This window comes from Lathyrus oleraceus, chromosome 7 (genome assembly GCF_024323335.1).
Source record: "Lathyrus oleraceus cultivar Zhongwan6 chromosome 7, CAAS_Psat_ZW6_1.0, whole genome shotgun sequence".
NCBI classification, from domain to species: Eukaryota; Viridiplantae; Streptophyta; class Magnoliopsida; order Fabales; family Fabaceae; genus Lathyrus; species Lathyrus oleraceus.
In genome coordinates, this window is record NC_066585.1 from 114,682,328 (window position 1) to 114,705,093 (window position 22,766).

A 22,766-nucleotide genomic window follows, 5' to 3' on the forward strand; every position below is an offset into this window, starting at 1 on the left:
ACAGCTGCCCCTATTCAATCAGCTGGGAACCCGAATGGATGAGAGCAACGGCTGTCAGACTTTCAGGGTAAACAGGGATTGAATACCAAAGGACCGTAGAATTTGCACGGTACTGGATATGCTACAAAAGAACCACGTCATTTACCGATGACCATCTGCATGACAGCTTCAGAAAAAGCAAAACCATTTACCGATGGTCGGAGAACTGGAACTTTGATATTTACCGATATCAACTTCAGCACGACCATTTACCGATGGCGGCTGGGGAAAACAAACTTCTGAAAAACAAAACCATTTACCGATGGTTAAAATTTGAGACTTGATATTTACCGATATCAACTTCAGCCAGACCATTTACTAATGGCTGCTGGGAGACAGATTTTGAAAAGCGAAACCATTTACCGATGGTTAGAACTTGATATTTACCGATATCAACTTCAGCCAGACCATTTACTGATGGCTGCTGGGAGACAGATTTTGAAAAGCAAAACCATTTACCGATGGTTAGAACTTGATATTTACCGATATCAACTTCAGCCAGACCATTTACCGATGGCTGCTGGGAGACAGATTTTGAAAAGCGAAACCATTTACCGATGGTTAGAACTTGATATTTACCGATATCAACTTCAGCCAGACCATTTACCGATGGCTGCTGGGAAACAGATTTTGATGTAGAAAGGAAGCAAGACCATTTACCGATGGTGGCTTCAAAGAAACTTGGCATTTACCGATGTCAACTTAGCAAGACCATTTACCGATGGCTGCTGCAACTGGGAATTCGATATTTACCGATATCGAAGAAAACTGGGCCATTTACCGATGGCATCTCCACTTGGGGAGGAACAGAATCTTTGTGGTGTAATCAGACAAGACGTTTACCGACGACTTCTGGGGATCTTGATTTTATCAACAAACATGACCAGACATTTACCGATGACTGGGATGAGACTCGATGTTTACCGACATCGAAAGATGATGTTTACCGACATCCAAAGAAATGACCAGACATTTACCGATGACCGGGAATGAGAAAGTATTGGGAAGATACAAACAAATATTCGCAACCGGAAACCAGATAGGACATTTACAGATGACTCTACTGGGGATTTCTAGCTGGGGATTATCAGACATTTACCGATGACTGAGGAAAAGACTCGATGTTTACCGACACCGAAAGATGATGTTTACCGACATCAAAAATGACCAGACATTTACTGATGACTGGAGAGAAAACTCGATGTTTACAGACACCGAAACAATGGTGTTTACCGACACCAAAAGAAGAAACACACGCGGGTGCTGACATGACACTTACTGGTATCACAAAAACGACATCTGAGATATGTCAAGGCAAGGTTGACCACTTGCTGGGGGTCTCACTGGAGAGAAACAAACTTTCTGTCACCATCGGGTGAGGAAATAAACCTCTGTCACCATCGGGTGAGGAAATAAACCTCTGTGGGGAATAAACAATTCTGAATACTGTCAAGAGCGACTGTAGCAGTCTTGTTGTGCTGATGTTGAATGAAATGATCCGCCTCTGCCGGGGATACGGTCTGGTGAAGTTAACACATGAATGCATATGTTTGAATTTTTTATGGCGTAATGCTCCATATTGAATGGGAATGCTACGCAATTTTGAGGATGCAATGATTACTACATGCAAAATGCAAATGAACCCTGGCTAGGGAGCCGAAATGATCAGATACTCTGACTCTGTGGGGAGACTCCTCTTGGGGAATTACTCTGCGGGGAACTCTGCTTGAGGAATGGTAAAGTGACTTCACACTCATGTTTGAAGAACAGTACTGCTGCTGGGAAAAGATAAACTCCGCTGGGGATATCCTTCAGTCCACAGGTAGGATAAATGCTGGAGATAAATTTCAATGAACCTGCCTCACTCGGGGAGGAAATGGCAAATACAGGCCTGCTGAGGATAGGCAGTCCTCAGATCTGCTGGGGAAATAGAAAGCACTATCCACGGATGTCTCTGCAGGGGAACATAGCTCTGGTAGCTTCCAAACTTGCTTGGGGAAAATATCTGCTGAGGAAACGTCCTCACAGATGCCAATCTGAAACAAACAGCACAACAAAAAAATGCCCCCAGGGGATACATGGACCAGATACGCTCAAGTGTCCTCAACATTCAAAATGATTTTCAAATGTTTTATCATTCTGCACATTGTTGTGTAGCCTTCTGTTTTTTATATGCAATGCTTATCAAAAATTCGGACATTTTGCAAACAAAACAGTAAAAAAAAAAAAAAAAAAAAAAAAAAAACAAGAGCTGTTTATCTGAATAACGATTTTTTATTGATTGAAAATGTGCCTGAAGAGGCAAATACATTAGGAAGCAATTCCTAGAAAGAGGTAATTGCGCATAAAAAAGAAAAATCTATCCTAATGGCAATGTGAACACGGCATCCACTATTTCCCAATTCTGTTATAACTCCCAGATCATCAGTTTTCCTCCCAACTCCTTGCTTTCTGAGAAGAATGACTGGACAGATCACATCTTTCGAGATGGCAGACGACAAAGCTCGATGAAGTACAGATAACTCAGACTGTAGTCTTCGCTTTAATCCCTAATTTTTGCCTGGATCGCCCTTTCGGGTTTTCAATCCACCGGGATACCCATTTTTGCCTAAGCCGCCCTTGCGGGTTTTCGACTTACCGGGTGTACAAATTCTTTTCATTTTATCCCTAATTTTTGCCCGAACCTTTCTTTCTGTTTTTTGGTTCGCCGGGATGCCCATTTTTGCCTGGACTCCTCTTTTTTTTGTCCAGCGGGTCAATTTATGCGAAGTATTTTTTGACTACATCTGAGTTGACAGGAGACGGAAAATCTTCACCATCCATAGTTGTAAGCATCAAGGCTCCACCGGAGAAGACCTTCTTCACAACATACGGACCTTCATAATTAGGAGTCCACTTGCCCCTGTTATCTGTACCGGGAGGGAGGATCCTTTTCAAAACTAGATCACCAATCTGATAGCTTTGAGGACGCACTTTCTGATCAAAGGCTCGTTTCATCCTTCGCTGATACAGCTGTCCATGGCATACAGCTGCTAGCCGCCTCTCCTCGATAAGGCTCAACTCGTTAAACCTTGTTCGAATCCACTCGGCTTCGTCCAGCTTGACATCCAACAAAACTCTCAGAGAAGGAATCTCTACTTCAACAGGTAGGACAGCTTCCATACCATACACAAGGGAGTAAGGGGTTGCCCCGGTCGACGTACGTACTGAGGTACGGTACCCATGCAAAGCGAAAGGCAGCATCTCATGCCAATCCTTGTACGTAACGACCATCTTCTGCACAATCTTCTTGATATTCTTGTTTGCCGCTTCTACAGCACCATTCATCTTTGGTCTGTAAGGAGAAGAATTGTGATGTTCGATCTTGAAATCTTTACAGAGCTCTTTCATCATCTTGTTGTTGAGATTCGAACCATTGTCAGTGATGATTCTCTCAGGAACTCCATAACGACAGATGATTTCTTTCTTGATGAACCGGGTAACCACTTGTTTGGTAACATTAGCATAGGAAGCTGCTTCCACCCACTTGGTGAAATAGTCAATCGCAACCAAGATGAAGCGATGTCCATTCGAAGCAGTAGGCTCAATCTTCCCAATCATATCAATGCCCCACATGGCAAACGGCCAAGGCGAATTCATGATATTCAGAGGGCTTGGTGGTACGTGCACCTTATCAGCATAGATTTGACACTTATGGCACTTCCGAGCATACTTGAAACAATCGGATTCCATAGTCATCCAGTAATAACCAGCTCTCAGCAATTTCTTCGACATTGCATGACCACCGGCATGAGTACCGAAGGAACCTTCATGAACTTCCTGCATTAACATGTCTGCCTCGGGTCTATCCACGCATCTGAGCAAGACCATGTCAAAGTTTCTCTTATACAACACATCATCCTGATTCAAATAGAAGCTTCCAGCTAGCCTCCTCAGGGTTTTCTTGTCATTCTTCGACGCACCTTCAGGATACTCCTGAGTCTTGAGGAAATTCTTGATGTCATAATACCACGGCTTCTCATCAATCACAACAGACTCGGCTGCAAACACATACGCAGGCCTCTCAAGTCGATTCACCGCAACATGTGGCACATGATTCCACCAATGAACTTTGATCATAGACGACAAAGTTGCCAAAGCATCAGCCATTTGATTCTCATCCCGGGGGACATGATACAACTTCACCTTCTTGAAGAACGTCAGTATTCTTCTGGTATAATCTCTATACGGAATCAAATGCGGCTGGTTCGTATTCCAATCTCCATTGACTTGGTTGATCACTAGAGCTGAATCTCCAAAAATGTCAAGGGTTTTGATCCTCAGATCAATGGCTTCTTCTATCCCCATGATACAAGCCTCATACTCAGCTTCGTTGTTGGTGACGTCAAACGTCAATCTGGCAGAAAAAGGTATATGAGCACCTTTAGGATTGATCAATACTGCCCCAACACCGTTACCATTCATATTCACAGCCCCATCAAACATCAGTGCCCACTTGTCATCAGGATCCGGTCCTTCCTCGACAAGAGGCTCTTCGCAATCTTTCATCTTGAGATACATGATGTCTTCATCCGGGAATTCAAACATCATAGGCTGATAATCTTCAATCGGTTGTTCGGCGAGGTAGTCTGACAGAATACTACCTTTGATGGCCTTCTGTGACGTGTACTGAATGTCATACTCTGTTAGAATCATCTGCCAACGGGCAACACGTCCGGTGAGAGCCGGTTTCTCAAAGATGTATTTTACTGGATCCATCTTAGAAATCAATAAGGTAGTATGGTTCAACATATACTGTCTCAGTCGGCGAGCAGCCCAGGCCAAAGCACAGCAAGTTTTCTCGAGCAGTGAATATCTTGTTTCACAGTCGGTAAACTTTTTGCTAAGGTAGTATATGGCATGCTCTTTTCGACCAGACTCGTCATGCTGTCCCAATACACACCCCATCGAGTTCTCAGTTACTGACAGGTACATTATCAGAGGTCTCCCCGGAACTGGAGGTATGAGGATTGGAGGTTTCTGTAAATACTCTTTGATTTTGTCAAAAGCTTTCTGACAATCATCATTCCACTTGATCGCTTGATTCTTTCTAAGCAGTTTGAAAATTGGTTCACATGTGGCAGTTAGGTGAGATATGAACCTTGCAATGTAGTTCAACCTCCCTAAAAACCCACGGACTTGCTTCTCCGTCTTCGGTTCAGGCATCTCTTGAATAGCTTTGACTTTTGCTGGATCAACCTCAATCCCTTTCTCACTGACAATGAAACCTAAAAGCTTCCCTGATCTCACTCCAAACGTACACTTGTTCGGATTCAACCTCAGCTTGAACTTTCTCAACCGATCAAACAGCTTCTGCAAATTAACCAGGTGCTCCTCTTCTGTCTGCGACTTCGCAATCATATCGTCTACGTACACTTCAATTTCTTTGTGCATCATGTCATGAAAGAGAGTCGTCATTGCCCTCTGATAGGTAGCACCAGCATTCTTTAGCCCAAATGGCATCACCTTATAGCAGAACGTGCCCCAAGGTGTAATGAATGTCGTCTTTTCCATGTCCTCTGGCGCCATCTTGATCTGATTATATCCGGAGAAACCATCCATGAAAGAAAATACCGAGGATTGAGCCGTATTATCAACCAATACATCAATGTGAGGTAATGGGAAATCATCTTTCGGACTCGCCCTATTCAAATCCCGGTAATCGACACACATTCTAACTTTTCCATCTTTCTTTGGCACAGGAACGATGTTGGCCACCCACGGTGGATAACTTGTAACAGCCAGAAAACCTGCATCCCACTGCTTCTGAACCTCTTCCTTGATCTTAGTTGCCATGTCTGGACTCGTTCTACGAAGCTTCTGCTTGACCGAAGGACATCCTTCCCTAAGAGGTAATCGATGCATCACAATGTCTGTATCTAAACCAGGCATATCTTGATACGACCAGGCGAACACTTCCACATACTCTCTCAGCATCTCAATCAGCCTCCTCTTGACAGAGTCTTCTAAAACAACCCCAATCTTGATTTCTCTTTTGTCGTCCTCAGTACCCAGATTAACAGTTTCCAACTCTTCCTGATGAGGTTGGATGACCCTTTCCTCCTGCTTCAGTAATCTGGCCAATTCTGCAGGGAGTTCACAGTCTTCCTCACTCTCCTCTTCAGCTTGGTAGATGGGATTATCGAAATCATACTGAGCCATAACAGAACTGTTCATAGTGAATGCCATAAGATCGCTTCTGCATGTTTGATGCTTTGTTTTAGAAAAAGAGTTCAATAAAGTCACAAAAACAAAAAACATTGCCATTTTTATTGTTTTTGAAAAAGAAAATGAAAACAAAAAATAGAAAGACAAGGATCACAAAGTTTGTTCAAAAAATGTCCTTCATTAATGATAATCATTAAAACATGATGAGGCCCTACAAAAATGAATCACTACGCCTTGGGCAGAACGTAGGATTTTCATGCAAAATGACAAAACAACAGAAAATTACTCTGTCAGAAGAGTAACTTGAACCACTTCTTCAGCCGTCCAGTTGTTGATAGACCCCCCTGGTGCACACGGGCGAACCCAGTTGTCCAAATCACAATCACTGTCGCAGTCTTCACTACCGGTTGCAGAGACGTCGCCATGATTCATCAGCCCAGCGCTGGTAAAAGTACTCGGACCCGCTTGACCATTCTGCTCTACTCGGAGAGGCTCATAACCAACACCAAATTTGTCTTCTTTAACCGGCAAATCCACCATCTTGCCCCAGCCTTCAGTTTTGCCAGAATCAACAACCTCCTTAGCCTGCTTGTAAGAAGTAATTGAAGCACCTGGCTTTCTCTGCTCAGCGTACGCCACTTTCTCAAGAGCCACAGTCTCAAACGCTTGGCATAAGGTTTCGTGGATCTCGCCATCCACCTCAACATATTTGAACGAGGATAGATGACTTACCAGAATCTCTTCTTCACCGCACACAGTCACAATCTGACCGTTCCAGACATATTTGAGCTTTTGATGGAGAGTCGACGAGACTGCCCCTGCTGCATGAATCCATGGACGCCCCAATAAACAACTATAGGCGGGCTGGATGTCCATAACATAGAAGATGATATCAAAAACCTCAGGACCTATCTTCACAGGCAAGGTAACTTCCCCACACACAGAACGCTTGGATCCGTCGAAAGCACGAACGATTAAGTCACTGGGATTAAGCACAAACCCTCCCGCATCAATCTTCCTCAGAATCTGCTTAGGCAACACATTCAACGACGACCCGGTGTCTACCAATACGTGAGACAACACTGCCCCCTTGCACTCCATGGTGATGTGCAAGGCTTTGTTATGGTTTCGCCCTTCAGGTGGTAAGTCCAGGTTGGTGAAACCTACACCATGCCTGGTGCTCACATTGGCCATCACACCCTCCAGTTGATTGACAGAAATCTCCTGAGGTACGTAAGCCAAATTCAACATCTTCAACAAGGCGTTACGGTGTGCCTCAGAGCACAACAACAGTGAAAGTATAGAAATCTTGGACGGAGTTTGATTCAACTGGTCTACAATCTTGTAGTCACTCTTCTTGATTATCTTCATAAACTCCTCCACGTCCTTCTCAAATGATCCCTCGGGCGCTTCTTTCTGAACAGGTTCTTCCTCAACCACAGCTTGCTTACCCTTTGCTTTGGCGAGAGCTTCAGCATTATTGTCCCTCAAAGGCTGCGGTGCGAACAGACGACCGCTTCTGGTAAAACCTCCTGGACCTCCTACATTATCCACAGCCGGACCAACAGTTGCAGGAACTCTATTCGGTAAACCAATTGTCACTGGAGTTTGATTCACTGGTCTTGTCTGACTTTCAGCCCTTCTGTAACTGCGGTGAGCATTATCATATTTCCACGGCACGGCTTTGCTATTCTCAACAACCCTTCTCCCAGGCGCAATGATAGTAGTTGGAGCACTGATGGTTACAGGCACAGGAATGGTAACTGGGGTACCATTTGTTGCAGGTGCACTGACGACTCTTGGTCCACGTCCTTCAGACGGTTTAAAGTAAATGGTGATAGTTGACGCTGTTCCACGATCTTTTACAGCCCTACTGAATTGCAAACAACCTTCATCCATCATACCCTGGATACCGGTCCTCAACTGGTCGCAACCATTCTCAGATTCTGCACAGCCCAAACAATTCTCATCACAGCCCGGGTAGACACCCCCATTCAGCAGACGGCACTTCACAACTAGCAGAGAAGTCTGAACATCATCAACATTAACAACCAGATCTTCATCTTCTTTCCCTTCAATATTGTTCACTCTATGCCCACCATGCTGAGGCATAGGGTTGTTTACGACATTAGGCACTGGAGCGAAGTTGATCGCCTTGGCATCGATCAAATCTTGAACCTTGTGCTGGAGAGCTCGACACTTCTCAGTATGGTGGCCTGGTGCCCCAGAATGAAAGTCACATCTAACATTAGCATCATAGCCGGGAGGCAGCACTGTAGGCGGAGCCATTGTACGCAACTCAATCATCCCCAACTTGAGTAGTTCGGGTAGTAACTCTGCGTAGGACATGGGCAGAGGATCAAATCTTCTATCAGCCTGCAATTTCTGTCTGGGCTGATAAGGACGTTGCTGTTGTTGTTGTTGTTGTTGCGGTTGTTGAACTCTTTGTTGTTGTTGTTGACGAGGTTGAGGTGTCGGAATGGTTACTGCAGCCACTGGACGATATTGATCTCTGTTAGCATTTGTTCTGTACACACTCCCTCTGTGCTGTACAGCATTGGTCTCTCCTTCTCTACGGCGAGGTGCCCCAGAGAAGGGTTTCTTTAATGAAGACGAGGAACCAGCATCATGGATCCTACCAGCTTTGATTAGACTCTCAGTCCTCTCTCCACAAATGACAACATCAGAAAAACTACCGAACGGGCAGCTCCCCATCCGGTCCATAAACACACCTTGCAGAGTACCAATAAACATGTCTGTCAACTCCCTCTCCAGCATAGGGGGTTGAACTCTAGCAGCCAGTTCACGCCACCTCTGAGCGTACTCCTTGAAGCTTTCATTGGATTTCTGACAAAGACTCTGCAGTTGAGTCCGGCTCGGTGCCATGTCCATGTTGTGTTTGTACTGCCTCAAGAAGGCCTCACCCAGATCCCTCCAACAGCGGATAGAATCTCTCTTCAATTCCATATACCAGTCCAAAGAAGCCCCAGATAGACTGTCTTGGAAAAAATACATCCACATCTTTTCATCATCAGTATACGCAGAGATCTTTCGATAATAAGCCTGCACATGGGTGCGAGGGCAAGAAGTACCGTTGTATTTGTCGAAGGACGGTGCTTTGAACTTGTGTGGGATTCTCAAACCTTCTACCAACCCCATATTAGTAACATCAAAACCGAGGGAATTTTGACTTTCCATAGCACGGATCTTCTCAGCAAGAGCTTCAACTTTGCGGTCTCTCTCATTAACCCTTCCCAGAACGTCTTCGTCTTCACTGAGCAGAGAGAACATATCCTCTTGTCTGTCAACAATCGTAGCAGGATTACGGGCCGGAGCACGGACTACTCTGGCATTAGCGGCATCTGGAACAATAGGTTGACCGTTGATTCGAATACCCCCTAACTCATCACCTACAGCATAGTTGTTGACAGGTACAGCAGCAGCAACATTGTTATCATTGACCGGACCTCCCTCTGGCGGAGCATGGTTGATCGGTGGATTTGCAGCCTCTTGTCTCTGAACCATAGCTCGAAGTTCTTCTTGACCTTGCGCAACCCCTTGCATCATATTCATAAACTGGGCCATGCTTGCCTTCATCTCAGCCAACTCAGCTTGAAATTGATCCATACTTCTCTGTTGATTCAGTCTTGTTGAGTAGCGGTGCGGACGTTGATCAGCTATCCTGCCTGAACAGGAACCAGAGTGAGAAGTCACGATCAAGAACACCTGTTATGCAAAATGATATGAGTATGATGCAAATGATGCGTATGATGCACATGATATGCTCATTTCTCAGGCATTCAAAGAGCCTAACCCATCCTGAAAAGATGGCAACCTGCAGCAACAAGAGAACAAACAGATACAAGGAAATGCTGACATCCTTATATATACATAAGGGTAAAAAGGCATACAACCAATGTCAACAGAATATCTGAATAAACAACGTACAAAGAAAAAGAATCCCACCCAACAAACCTGGAGGTGATTCTTAACAAAAGATCCAAGAGATGGCTTACACGCAAATGAATCCCATCCAACAAGCCTGGAGGTGATTCTCAACAAAATACAATCAGAGATACAAACTAAGACAGACGGTCTTCCGGAATGAGGGTCTTCAGGTAATGGCACTGGTCTATCAACAGTGAGCATTCTGAGCATTCTGGTAGAGGGGTAATCTTCTCTTTCAACTGTCTTCTCAGCTCCAAGACTTCTCCTCCAAGGTGGTCCTCTGATGCCTGTCTCAAGTCTACTTCCTTCTTCAACTGGATGTCTTTATCTCTGAGTTGCTTCTCCAAGTCTCTGATCTTCTTCTGATAGTTGGCTTCTGCTCTCTGCAGTCTCAAGCGCTCCCTATGCTCCTCATCCAACATAGACTCTATCTCCTCATATGACCTCTTCTTGCTCCTTGCTCTGCTAGCATCTTCTCCTTGCACCTCCCTGAGTTGATGGGCCAAGTGCAGCTTATCAGCTTTGGCTTTGTACAGCTCCATATGGGTGTCTTGCTCCTTCTCCCTCAAACGGCGATTCTCCATTAGGGCTTGCTTATAGTGCTCAGCAGGCACACTATCAGCAAGAACCAAAGGTGGTTGCTCCTGCAACGGCTCCATCCTATCGTAGGGCAACAACAAAGTTTCTACTCTCTTCTTGACCCAATCAGTGTAATCGGGCATAGCAACAGCAAACTTCTTCCCTAAGACAGATCCATCCTTCACACCAATAGACTTCCAAGCTCTTCCGATCTGCTCCAATCTAACAAGGTCATCCTGCTTCTCAAAATACACACTTTCAGCTACCTCAGCCTCAAGTGGTCTTCCCTTCATCACAAACTCTAACTGGCGAAGAGAAAGAACCGGGTTGTAATTGATGCAACCCTTAGTCCCTACGAGTGGCACATTACGGAATCCTCCACAGCTCATAATGACGTTACGCACATCCATCCGGTAAGATTGCCACCTGATATCATAGGAGGTGAGTGACATGACCCTCTGAGTCCACTTAAGAGTGCTCTGGGTATCTACAAATGGTCCACTAGCTGGCAGAAGAGACATGAACCATTTGAACAGAAGAGGTAGACAGCACCTGATGGCTCCACCCTTACCATTCCTACTGTGAATAGCATAGTAAGTGTCTGCTAACAGGGTAGGGACTGGATTCCCTCCAATGAAGATACTGATAGCTGCATGGTCAACAAAATTCGGCATACTGGGAAATAGGACAATCCCATAGATCATGGTGGCAAGCTGTGCATGAAAAACTTCCCAATTCCCCTTTTCGGCTTCACATCTAGCTACCCTCAACAGAAACTTCAAAGGCAATCCTACGACATCCCCACTGGACTTCCAACTATCACTGACTTCCTTGATACCCAAATGGAGAGCTCTGGCAACAACTCTGAAATCAACCTCCTTGGGCACATCCAAGAAAGGAACCTGATGCTGGATAGGAACACTCAACAGAATAGAGTACTCCTCGAGAGTAGGCGCCAACTGATAATCCTGGAAAGTGAAACAATGAAGCTCTGGGTCATAAAACTGAAGTAGTGTCTGCAGAGGCACTGGATCTACTACTGTCTTCAATACTGTCAAGATATCTCCGTACCGCCCAACAAAACTCTTCAGTCGATCGTCTGTCACGAGACTACCCAACTCAACTAGTGGAGTCAACGGCTCACGGTGGAAACTGTAGGAACAGGTCTTCCGCTTCGGCTCGGGAACCGTTGCCATCTCTATCAGTAGACAAGCTCGGGAATGTACCTGAGAAATGATATGCATGCAGGGATTAGTTTTTTTTCTTTTTTTTTTTCTTTTGATTTTTTTGATTTTTTTTTTCATTTTCTCTTTTTTTTCAATGCGTTTCTTTTGAAAAATAAATATGCTATGATGCACATGATGCAGACACGGCTGGCTGGTTGTGCAATCTCTGATCACTGGGTCGAAGCTTCAGTCAAAATCAGAACATAAATCCAACTTAAGGTCAACTGAACACTGTCTGAACACAAAGTCACCATCAGAATCAAGTCACCAACAGAACCGAGTCACCAACGGTACCTGTAATAATGATCATTCCCTCCCTACTCACGGGTGTAGTCTAGGCCAGGGTAAGGCTGAGAGAAACGCAGCATAAATAACCTTTCGCAGAATACTGTCATATACACACCCGAAGTATGTAACGACAGCATCCCACCAGGGTCTGAACTGCTCGTGATATCAATGTTCCGCTAAGTGGCGCCATACCACCCGCTTCCCATGAATCACTCTATTCCTAGGTATCCTAGATTGCACTCATGGTCTGGGTATTGGACCTTTTACCTCAACTGACTCTTCCCCCCACACAGAGAGAAACAAACAACCAGCCAGGTGAACAGATGAATAAATGCAAACATTAATGCAAACATAAATGCAAACAATAGACAATGAATGCAAACAGTAAATAATGAATGCAATAAATAAACACAGCATAAAGCAACCAAAACCCTAACCTAAAGAGCGCTAGGAGAGACTCGCTCAGGGAAGATGGACCAGCATAGGTCAACCTCTCTATAGTCCCCAGCAGAGTCGCCAGCTGTCGCATTACGCGAAAAACCGGCGGGAAAAGAAAGAAACAACAGAGCCGCCACCGTGCGTTATTTATCCCAAAAGAGGGAAAGGAAATGCTCAGAGTAAACCTAGGAAAGAACATGGTCTCGCGACCAAAGAGAATGGGTTCGGGAGTCGGTCATGCGAAGGGAAGGTATTAGCACCCCTACGCATCCGTAGTACTCTACGGGATCCACGCACAATAGGAAGGGAAAATGGTTGCTATAACACTACTCACACACACACACACTGGCTGAAAGAGACAAAAGAAACTGACTGAAACTGACTCGGCAGGATATCGTATCCTGGGCCTACTTAGTCTATCAGGTATAGACATCAGAGTCGAAGTAGTTCGGACTGGGGAAACGACACATGCTCGCTAGGATATCGCATCCTATGCATACGTATCTTCTCGGACGAGAGAAGAATCAGAGCATTCGTAGCTCGGCTGACACGCACACAAACACAAACAAGGCAAAGGCAAACATGGAGCCCGAATGCCAATCACTGGACTTATATCGGCATCCGAACCAAAACACACACACACTGGAACCCAAATGCCACTCGATGGACTTACATCGGCTTCCAAGCACACAACACACAACAGGTTAATAGGGAGTCGGGGACTCAGCCTATAACTGTCAAACACACACAAAAAAGAAAAAGGGCGCCCGGAGAGATCAGCTCAATCTCCTGCCTACATACTTCATCTGGTATGAAGATCAGGGCGATGTAGTTCCCCTACGCAGGGATAAAGGACTAGCCTAACCAGATAACAGAGGGAGACACAACTCTAGGGAGACTACGACTCGAGCCTAGATGTTGTCATGCAAAATCAACCCTAAGTTAAGGTTTCTAGCTAAATGGCACAAGGGCCAACCTATTCTAAGCATGGCTCACACAGGGAGCAAGCCACACACACTTGACTTGCACAGGAAGCAAGCCAAGCAAAACCTACTTGCACAGGAAGCAAGTCTAAACTATCCTAACTTGCACAGGAAGCAAGTCAAACAATCCTATCTTGCACAGGAAGCAAGTCAAACAATCCTATCTTGCACAGGAAGCAAGTCAAACAATCCTATCTTGCACAGGAAGCAAGTCAAACAATCCTACAAGCACAGATAGCACACGCTATACACAAACAAGTGGCTCAAACAAGGGTTAGGTTTTAGTCAAGGGGTCATATCAACCTCAACAAACAAACCTCTGGAATGGGGTGAATGTGCTCTTAACCTTGCCATTGAGGGGCTAAGGTGAAGCAGATGAAAGGATGAAGTGAGGATGAGACCTCACAGCTCTTATCCCTGGCCTGGGAGAGCTCAAGACAAGAATGTGTGGGTTCAGAAAGTGGGAACCCTTCTACACATTAAAACTGACTCAACTGTACAGTTGTACAAGATCTTGGGTTTGTATCTGCAATGCATCAACACAGTGGTGTGAGCAAGGCAGATGACACACTGAATAGTGGGGGATAGATTGCATATCCCTACCTTCCACCAATTGCCTCTTCACTTAGGAGGACTTTGACTCTATGCAAGGACAAAGGTAAACAATCACAAACATTGCCTCTTAAGGAGGACTTCAGACAGTTGCCTGGCCAAGTAACAGGCCAGGTCTTCCAGACTACATGAAGTAAAAGAGACATACCTCAATGCAAATTGCTTATACAAGCAAAGCAAAGCAAAAAGTTCACAAGGAACTAAGCAACTAAAGCACCTGAAAAATTCAACCAATCAGTAAACAGTTCAACAGTTAAAACCAAAGGAAATGGATAAACAGTCAACCACAGAAGGTCAACTGTGCAAAGCAAGACTCAAGTTACATGAGTCAAACCTACAAAACAAAAGTTAGTACACGATATGTAATCAAAACCAATCACATTTGTATGATCTCAATGGCAATGGTGCTCAACCTGAAACATGAACTCAATAGTAAGCACAGAAGACCACTAGGACTAGCCTAGGGTCAAGGATGGAAGAAAAAGTCAAGGCAGCAAGGAAAAGTCAACTCAAAGTCAAAGTCAACCAATTAGAAAGCAATCACAATTGGGCCCACATTCAAATCATGCATTATGATCATTTCATGAACATTTGAAGTCAAAGTAAGGCAAAGAAAGCATACAAAAGTCAACAGAAAAGACTTCATTCAAAAGTCAACTCAAACATTTTCAAAAATTATGAAATAAATCACACTCAATCCTAACATCTAACATGGTATACATGCAAAATTTCATGGCATTTGGATGAGAGGAAGGCAGTCAACAAAAAATCATGAAGTCAAATCAAATTCAAGTAAGCATGGTGAAAGTCAACAAGCATGGGTCAACTTCAAAAAATCATATCAATTTGAAAACAGAAGAGAAATGAATGAGATTAACACCAATGCAAAGCTTGAGATGTCTAGTTATCACATATGAAATTTCATGGTCATACAATAAGATTTGAGAATTTCACAAAAGATTTGGCAAGGCATAGCACAAAAAGTCAACAAATGACCACATATGGAAGAAAATTCACAATCAAATGGAAAACAACATGATTAATTCCAAGAAAAATCATACATCAACTAGACATACAAGGGATCATTCATGCAAAATTTGGAGTCATTTGGATGTGGGGAAGTGTGTGAACAAAATTTGTGAAAATACATGATCATGGTATGACACCAAATGCAACACATGACTTCAAAAAATCATAACTCTCAATCCACAAATGATAAATGCACAAACTTTATATGGAAATGAAGGTCAATATGTCTAGTTTTACCACAAAAAATTTCAAGCTCATTGGATGCAATATGACAATTTCACAAAAGGAATGGCACAATGTATCACTTTGGCATACATGTCAAGAAAATAATCATCATTAAAAATCCAGCCAATGGAAAAATAATTAAAATTCATAATAAAATTCTAGACACATTCATGAGTATGAGGGAAAAATTTCACAATTTTTGGAGTTGAAATGAATTAAAAATAAATTGTTGAAGTTTGGTGAAATAATGGAACAAGCATGAACAAATGACATGAACTAGTGGTCAAACAAGGAAGTCAGCATGGCATAATTGTAAATAGGGCGCTCACTAATCCAAACTGCAGCGTTTTGGCAAGGCAAAACGAAATGTTCCTATTGGCTCTCAGCCAATGGAACAGTGCATAGCCAAAGATTCAAATTTTCTGGTTTTGGAAAAACCCTAGGGTTTCTAACAGTATGGCCAAGGCATTGCTTCTCATGTAGTCAAACAAAGTAACATCAAATGGACAACCACAAACTAAATCATAGCATTGGCAACAACAGCAACACAAAAACTCTAACAGCATTTATGATTCATACGCAACAGCAGGGCATACATTCAACCTCAATATTCAACATTCAATCCAACAACTTTCAAATAGAATAGATCATATAGCCATGGCAAGACAGCATGTCCCTCATACAAACACCTCATGAACAACAAACCAACAATAATCAACGGCAAAAACACACATAGACATGAGAATTCTGGCCAGGGAAGTTTTGCAAAACAGCAGCATGGTATGCATTCATCAACATGTAACCAAATGAAATAAACAAACAGCATTCAACACAAACGAACATAGTATGAATCAAGGTGGATTTCTGGACATGTTCCTAGAGTTTCAAACAAGCAGCAACATGGTTTCAGCATTGTAAGCATCGAATCATGAATAACAGCATCAAGTAGACAGCATGGCATATGCATCATCATCGAACCAAACAAAGCAGCAGCAATGTAGCATAGCATTTGGCAATGTGTAGCAACAGGGTTTATGCATCATTCTACAGTATGACCAACAGCATAGCAGCAAGTACAAACATAGTTCTCATGGATTTTCTAAGCATGGCAGCAGGTGTTCATCAACATCCAAACAAAACAAACAACAACACACAACAGCATGGATTTAACAAGCAGCCAACACATCATGGATAGGAGTTATGGAAAATATGAGAGCTCATGAACAGCAGGGCACATTCATGTAATCCACAAACAAAACTCGATCAAGTATCATACAATTATCATGGTAATGAGATGCATCATGGGATCACAAGCAGAAATAATGACCAACCTATATGCACATGTACATGATTCCTGGAAAATATGTTGGGGTTTATGAACAGCAGCATGTACATATTAAGCATCATCATCATTCGACCAACAAAGCAAATAACAGCAGGGTATCAACACTCAACTGGCATCTTAACACAAACAACAAAAAATAATCCATGTAGATCTCTGAGCATGTTCAAGGTTCAAGCAATAACAGCAAGGCAGTAACAGCATGGTTTTCAACATTTGGTTCACCAACATCACCATCAATTGAGATTCCAACAAATAAACAACTAACATGGCAGCATTCAAACATGATTTACATGGATTTCTAGGCATGGTCATGAGGTTTCAATGTAACAGCATGGCAGCACATGTTATCACCAACATCAAACAAAATGACTAGCACACAAACAAACACATTATTCAGCAATATACAAACACAAGCATGAAAAATTCTGGACAATTTATGGTTTAACAGCAGCAAGGTTCAAATAGCATGGCAATTGTAAACAAGCAGCATTCACTTTCAAACAACGATCATCCATGAACAAAACATATCCAGCATATGGCAATGAACATTAACAGCAAAACAACATAATCATGGGAATTTTTCTGGACAGAACATCAGGTTTTAAACAGCAGCAACAACATCATCACCTCAAACTGCAACCAAACAACAGTAACATTCACAATAAAACATGGCCATGAGCAACATTAATCAACCATGAACAAAATAAACCTGACCAGCCTCAATGCTCATGCAATAACTAACATCAACTAACACCAATCAACAACAGCATAAGCACATTAATGAGATTTTCTGGACAGAGTTATGCAACAGTATTCATCATCATCATCATGAATCGACCATGAACAAAAATTCCAGAAAACAGCAATCAAGCATGGTAATCTCATCGGCATTCAACACACATCAAGAATCAAAGCATGGTTTCCCTTAAAACACCTTATCCATCATGAATCGAAGGCAAATGCATTTGTACATCATACTTCAAATCCAAATATCTTACAGCATACTTAATCATTTCAAACCATTTAAAGTTCCTTGCAATCAGCACAACACAAACTAACTGAAACTTAGCATAGCATGGAGAATAATGGAAGTCGATTGCTTACTTGATTTTTAAGAAAACTGATGTGCAGTGTTGTTTTGGTAGTTACAGCTCGAGACAGATGCCTCAAATGCTTGGAAAGGATGAATGGTTGGATGACTTTAGCTCAAGGATGCGTGGAGTTGGATGAATCACGATTTGCCATTTTTGAGCTTGATGAAAAGCAGAGTGAAAAAGAGCTGTTGCAGCAAGGTTTTGATGGTGGAAATGAGCTCAGAAATGTATTTAAATGAAGAACAATCAAGGTTTATTCAAGGGTCTTTTGATGTTTTGCTCAGAACTCCCTTTGTGCAAAAATGCAAGATGAGAGGAGAATGGATGTTTTGGTCTGTGGCTGCTGTAGTTTCTCAGGAAAGGCAAGGCTCAGGCAACTTTTTCTACTGCTGTTGCTGCAGTATGGTGGTGGCCAGCTATTTGTTGGCAAGGCAAGATTTGTTAATGAGAAAACTGAGATGGACAAAGGCAAGGCAAGGTTGAGTTTGTCATGTTGGTTTGGTTTTGAGATGCAAGCTGCCAGGTGAGGGCAAGGTGAGGTTGAGAATGAAGGAGTGAGTGAAGGTTGTGTGCTGCTAGGGTTTTCTGCAGGGAGGTGGTTAGCTGTTTCTCATAGCAGAACAAAAAATGGTGAAGAAAACATGTGCCAGGTCGCAGGGTAAGGGCAGTTAGGATGCTTCTTTTAGGAAATGGCCAAGTGGTTTTGTGTTATATCCATTGCTGCTATCAGTGCCAGCAAGTTAAGGCCTTGGTCTGCTGTGAGCAGTACCAGGCATGGCAAGGCCCATGCTTTTGGATGCTCTTGACAGCTCTTTTCCATCTGCTGTTAGGAGTTACTAATCTGGTTTTTTGACAGAAAATCATGTTGTTTTGTTGCTTCTAATGCTTGCCTCATGACAGAAAAAATGGGGGGAAAGGTTCTGCTATGGGACAGTGCAAAGCATTGTTAAAAGTATGGGTGGCAGCATGGATGAATGTTTGTTTTGTACTCATTTTCCAAAATTCAAGTAAACAAACATGGCCATGTGTACTTGTTGGTTGTTTGGCTGCATGAGGAGGTCTCAACATGACAGAAAAGTGATCAAGAATGCTGCATAATTGCTGTCCTCTTGAGGTACAAGGCAAGGCATGGACAAGTATGGTGCATTTGTACCTTTCTTATAATTCAAGCAACCAAGTATGATTCACATGTGCTGCATAATTTGGCTTTGCAAACACACTTAAAATGATATTTATGAGCTGTTCCAATTGGCCAAATGTTGAAAAAATGCTTGAGTCAAAAAGTCAACTCTTGGTCAAACTTTGAATTTAAATGAAAAAGGTCCAAAAATGCCATTTTGATTGGTAAGGTTTTAAGTCATGAAATTTATATTTTTGGAAAGAGGATGAAAAATGTGGTTTGTAGGAAAAAACCCCACCAAATTTGGCCAAACGGTTTGGGAGATATGGCCCTTTGAAGTTCAAGATTTTCTGAAATCGATTCGATCATAACTTGCCAACCACACATGGGAATTGAGAGTTCTAGGACTTTTTGGAAATGGGAGAACAAGATCTTCAACTTTCATGTTGGGCAAAAATTCATTTGAGGCTTGTATCAAAATGTAAGTTTGAGGATCAAGACTTTCCATTTATGGCAGTTTTCAGTTACAGGCCCAGTTTCCATTTTGGGAAATTCATGATCTGGCTTCAAATTCTTCCATGATGGTGTTTGGCATGATGTATGATGACTATTTGGACATGAATGAACTCTCACAAACCAATTCCAATCATCCAATCACTGATTAAACAGACAGTTGACCAACAGTTGACTTTTAGGGTTTTTGTCTGATTATGCATTGACTGATGAATTCCAAACCCTAATTCCTTGAGAACTTGACTTCAAATGATGTCCCAAGTTGTATGAACTCTTGATTATTGACCATGGTGCCCAAATCCCACAAGAATGACCACCATCCATTGCTTCGACTGACAGTTGACTTTTCTAGGGTTTTTGACTGTCTGTGTATGAACTGCTGACCTCTGAGTCTTCAATCCTTGACCAAAATACTTCAAATGGATCCCCAAGTCATGTGAACTTGTTGCACAAACCCTAGGGCCTTGGTTCAATGAGAAATTCTTTTGCTTGCTTGGTTGACTGATCAGGAGATTAGTTTGACCTAATTTCTGATTGCTTGCTCTTGAGGCAACTGAGGGACAATGCAAATGCTATGCAATGGATCATGATATGCTATGACCTATTATGAAAATGTATGCATAATGATAGGTGCAAATTTGAGGTGCTACACTTCTGTTTTGTGGTTGTTCCCCACAGAATTCCACATCACCCTCTGATAAGATCCCCAATATATTTCTTCTTTGTCTGATCTTATCCTTGTCTCTACGTATTGTTGGAAGATCCCCAGCTTTGGTGATTGGCATCCCTTGCTTATTTCCAACAGCGGTCTCTGATCCCCGGTGATCCTGTTTGTTCCCCTAGCAGTGGTCTTTGTCCCCAGCAGCGACTTCGCTCGATTCTTAGCATTAGTCTTTATCCCCTGCAGAGATTTGGTGTTTCCTGGTATTTGATGCTCCCCACCAGATTGGATTTTCCCTGTGGGCCTAGCTTTCTCTTTTGAGATGTAATACCGGATGTCTGTCCATTGATTCTTGGACCTGTTTGTGTTAGATATGTCTGTTTGTCAGCATTAATCATACATAAACCACACATATACGTGCATAATTATAACATTCAGATATTCATGTTGCATTCTTTGCCATATATCTTTGTTTGTTATCTCTTGCTATTTGGTGATACATATTTCCCCAAGCAGATATTCGTGTCTGATCTCTCCATATAGGGTCAGCCCCATAGGCAGAAAGCGTCTACCCTTTCTTCCGTATTCCCCACTGAGTTAGGTCCTCGTGGATGATTATTATTTCAGTTTCCTCCCAAAACATGTATTGGGATGGAATTATTCCCCTGAGTTATATCCTCATTGGGTTGAGTCTTGTTTCATTGTGTCCCTCTAGTTTGTTCCTAGATTGACTCCTCTTGTTATTTCCCCTTCACTTCCCTGTGGTTTAGATGATCAATTGCTCAGTAAACAATAGTTGTTCATTCTTTCCCCAACGGATGTTGTGGCCTTCTACCCAGTAACCGGTAGTTGTAAGTCCTATTTCTGTGGTTTTCTACCCAGTAACCGATAGTCGTAAACCCCCATTTTGTCCCCTTGCAGAGTTAACCCTTAACTTTGTTCATCCTAACCGATGACGGTTACTCTCTGCTTTGGTTTTCTACCCAGTAGCCGGTAGATGTAATCCCCTATTTGTTGCTTATCTTTATCCAATATTCGGTATTGATATTCCTTCATTTTTGAGTATACCACCCAGTAACCGGTGATATATCTCCCGGGTCATTGCTTTTGTCAATGTATCCCCAGCGAGTCATCTTTCATTTACCCTTTTATTGGTAATGATCATTTCTCCCTTGATTGGCCATCATTTTATACTCAATATCCGGTATCCCGATGTCCTTTCTTTTCGGTTGATTTATCCTTTGTTAACCCAGCAACCGGTTATGGATAATCTTCCATGCGAGTATATTGTCTATGTTCTGACGGTAATAGATAATATATCTCATGCGCTCTTCGGTCGAAGTCTTTTTCTTCCCCAGTCGAGTATGATTCGTATTTCCTTATGGAATCGAATGCCCATCTTGTAATCGAGTTTACATTTTCAGCCCTCCTTTTGGATGGTGAGTGTTTTGGAAATATTCCCCAATTCACCCCTGGTTGGTCACCTGTTATATGCCCAGTAACCGGTATCCCTGGTGTTCCTTCCTTCTGCTACCTATTATGACTTTTCGTCCCCTGTGGAATCAGGTTTTCCTGAGTTGAAATCTACCTTTTTAGGTCTTCCTCATATTTTTGGATGATTGATATCTCTCACCCTTATATCGGTCTTAGATATTCACTCTCCCCGAGCGTGTTGTTCTCACCCTTATATCGGTGTTTTGATCACATGTCTCTTTGAGCTTATTTCCCAGTAACCGGTAATACCTCATTTGTTTCTTCCTCAGCTGAGTCCCTTTGTGGACATTCCCCATCTGAGTCCAGATTTTTATCAGAAGTATCCTTCGTGGATAGTTTTGCGGTATTGGCATATTCCCTAATAAATGCATCTTTGCGTCAGCTCGAGTCTTTCCATTGATTTATTTTCATGGAATCCCCCTCGTGTCTCTCAGCAAGTTTTAAGTCGTGACCTGCTCACACATTTTTATCTCCTTTATTCCCTAGTAAAGTCCCCAGAGTCTCTGTCCTATTTATGAGTATATTACTTATATGGATTTTCAGTTTCTCCTGATTTCTTTTTTCCTTTGTGGACACATATCCCCAAAGAGTATTAACTTTTGCATACATACATTTGCATCATGAGGTCTCTTAGGGACCAAAATTCGTCTCTTTGTTATTATTTAAGCCCATTCTGCCTCGTCGAGATGAAGATTTTAACCTTCATATCTCCGGCTAGAATGACCTTAAATAGGGGCATCTGTAAGACCCTAATTTTGACTCTAAGATCCCTCATGGCATCATATCAATGCACATTGTATTTGCCTCAAGGATCATAGCATCTTGGCTCCTTAACCCTTGGGTGGGACTTGTGTGAGTTGGTTTGGGACCACCAAGCATGCTTGAATTGTATATTATTGCTTTTCTTATTTTTTTTACTAACCAAAAACACAAAAATATGTCACTAACTTTGTTTGTTTTGAAGC

The 22,766-nt window shown here is 42.7% G+C and overlaps 1 protein-coding gene across 1 annotated transcript in view; it reads right to left on the reverse strand.

Moving 5' to 3' along the window:
- LOC127102316 (uncharacterized) overlaps nt 1-14,540 on the reverse strand; it is an 87,262-nt gene extending 72,722 nt beyond the window's left edge. Inside the window, exons 1-2 of the mRNA XM_051039695.1 lie at nt 14,469-14,540; nt 11,354-11,999 (exon numbers count right to left, since the gene is read on the reverse strand). Of these exons, the coding sequence (XP_050895652.1) occupies nt 11,354-11,969 (616 nt within the window). The 5' untranslated portion in view covers nt 11,970-11,999; nt 14,469-14,540. The remainder of the gene's footprint in view (nt 1-11,353; nt 12,000-14,468) is intronic.
- Between the last annotated feature and the right edge of the window lie 8,226 nt (nt 14,541-22,766).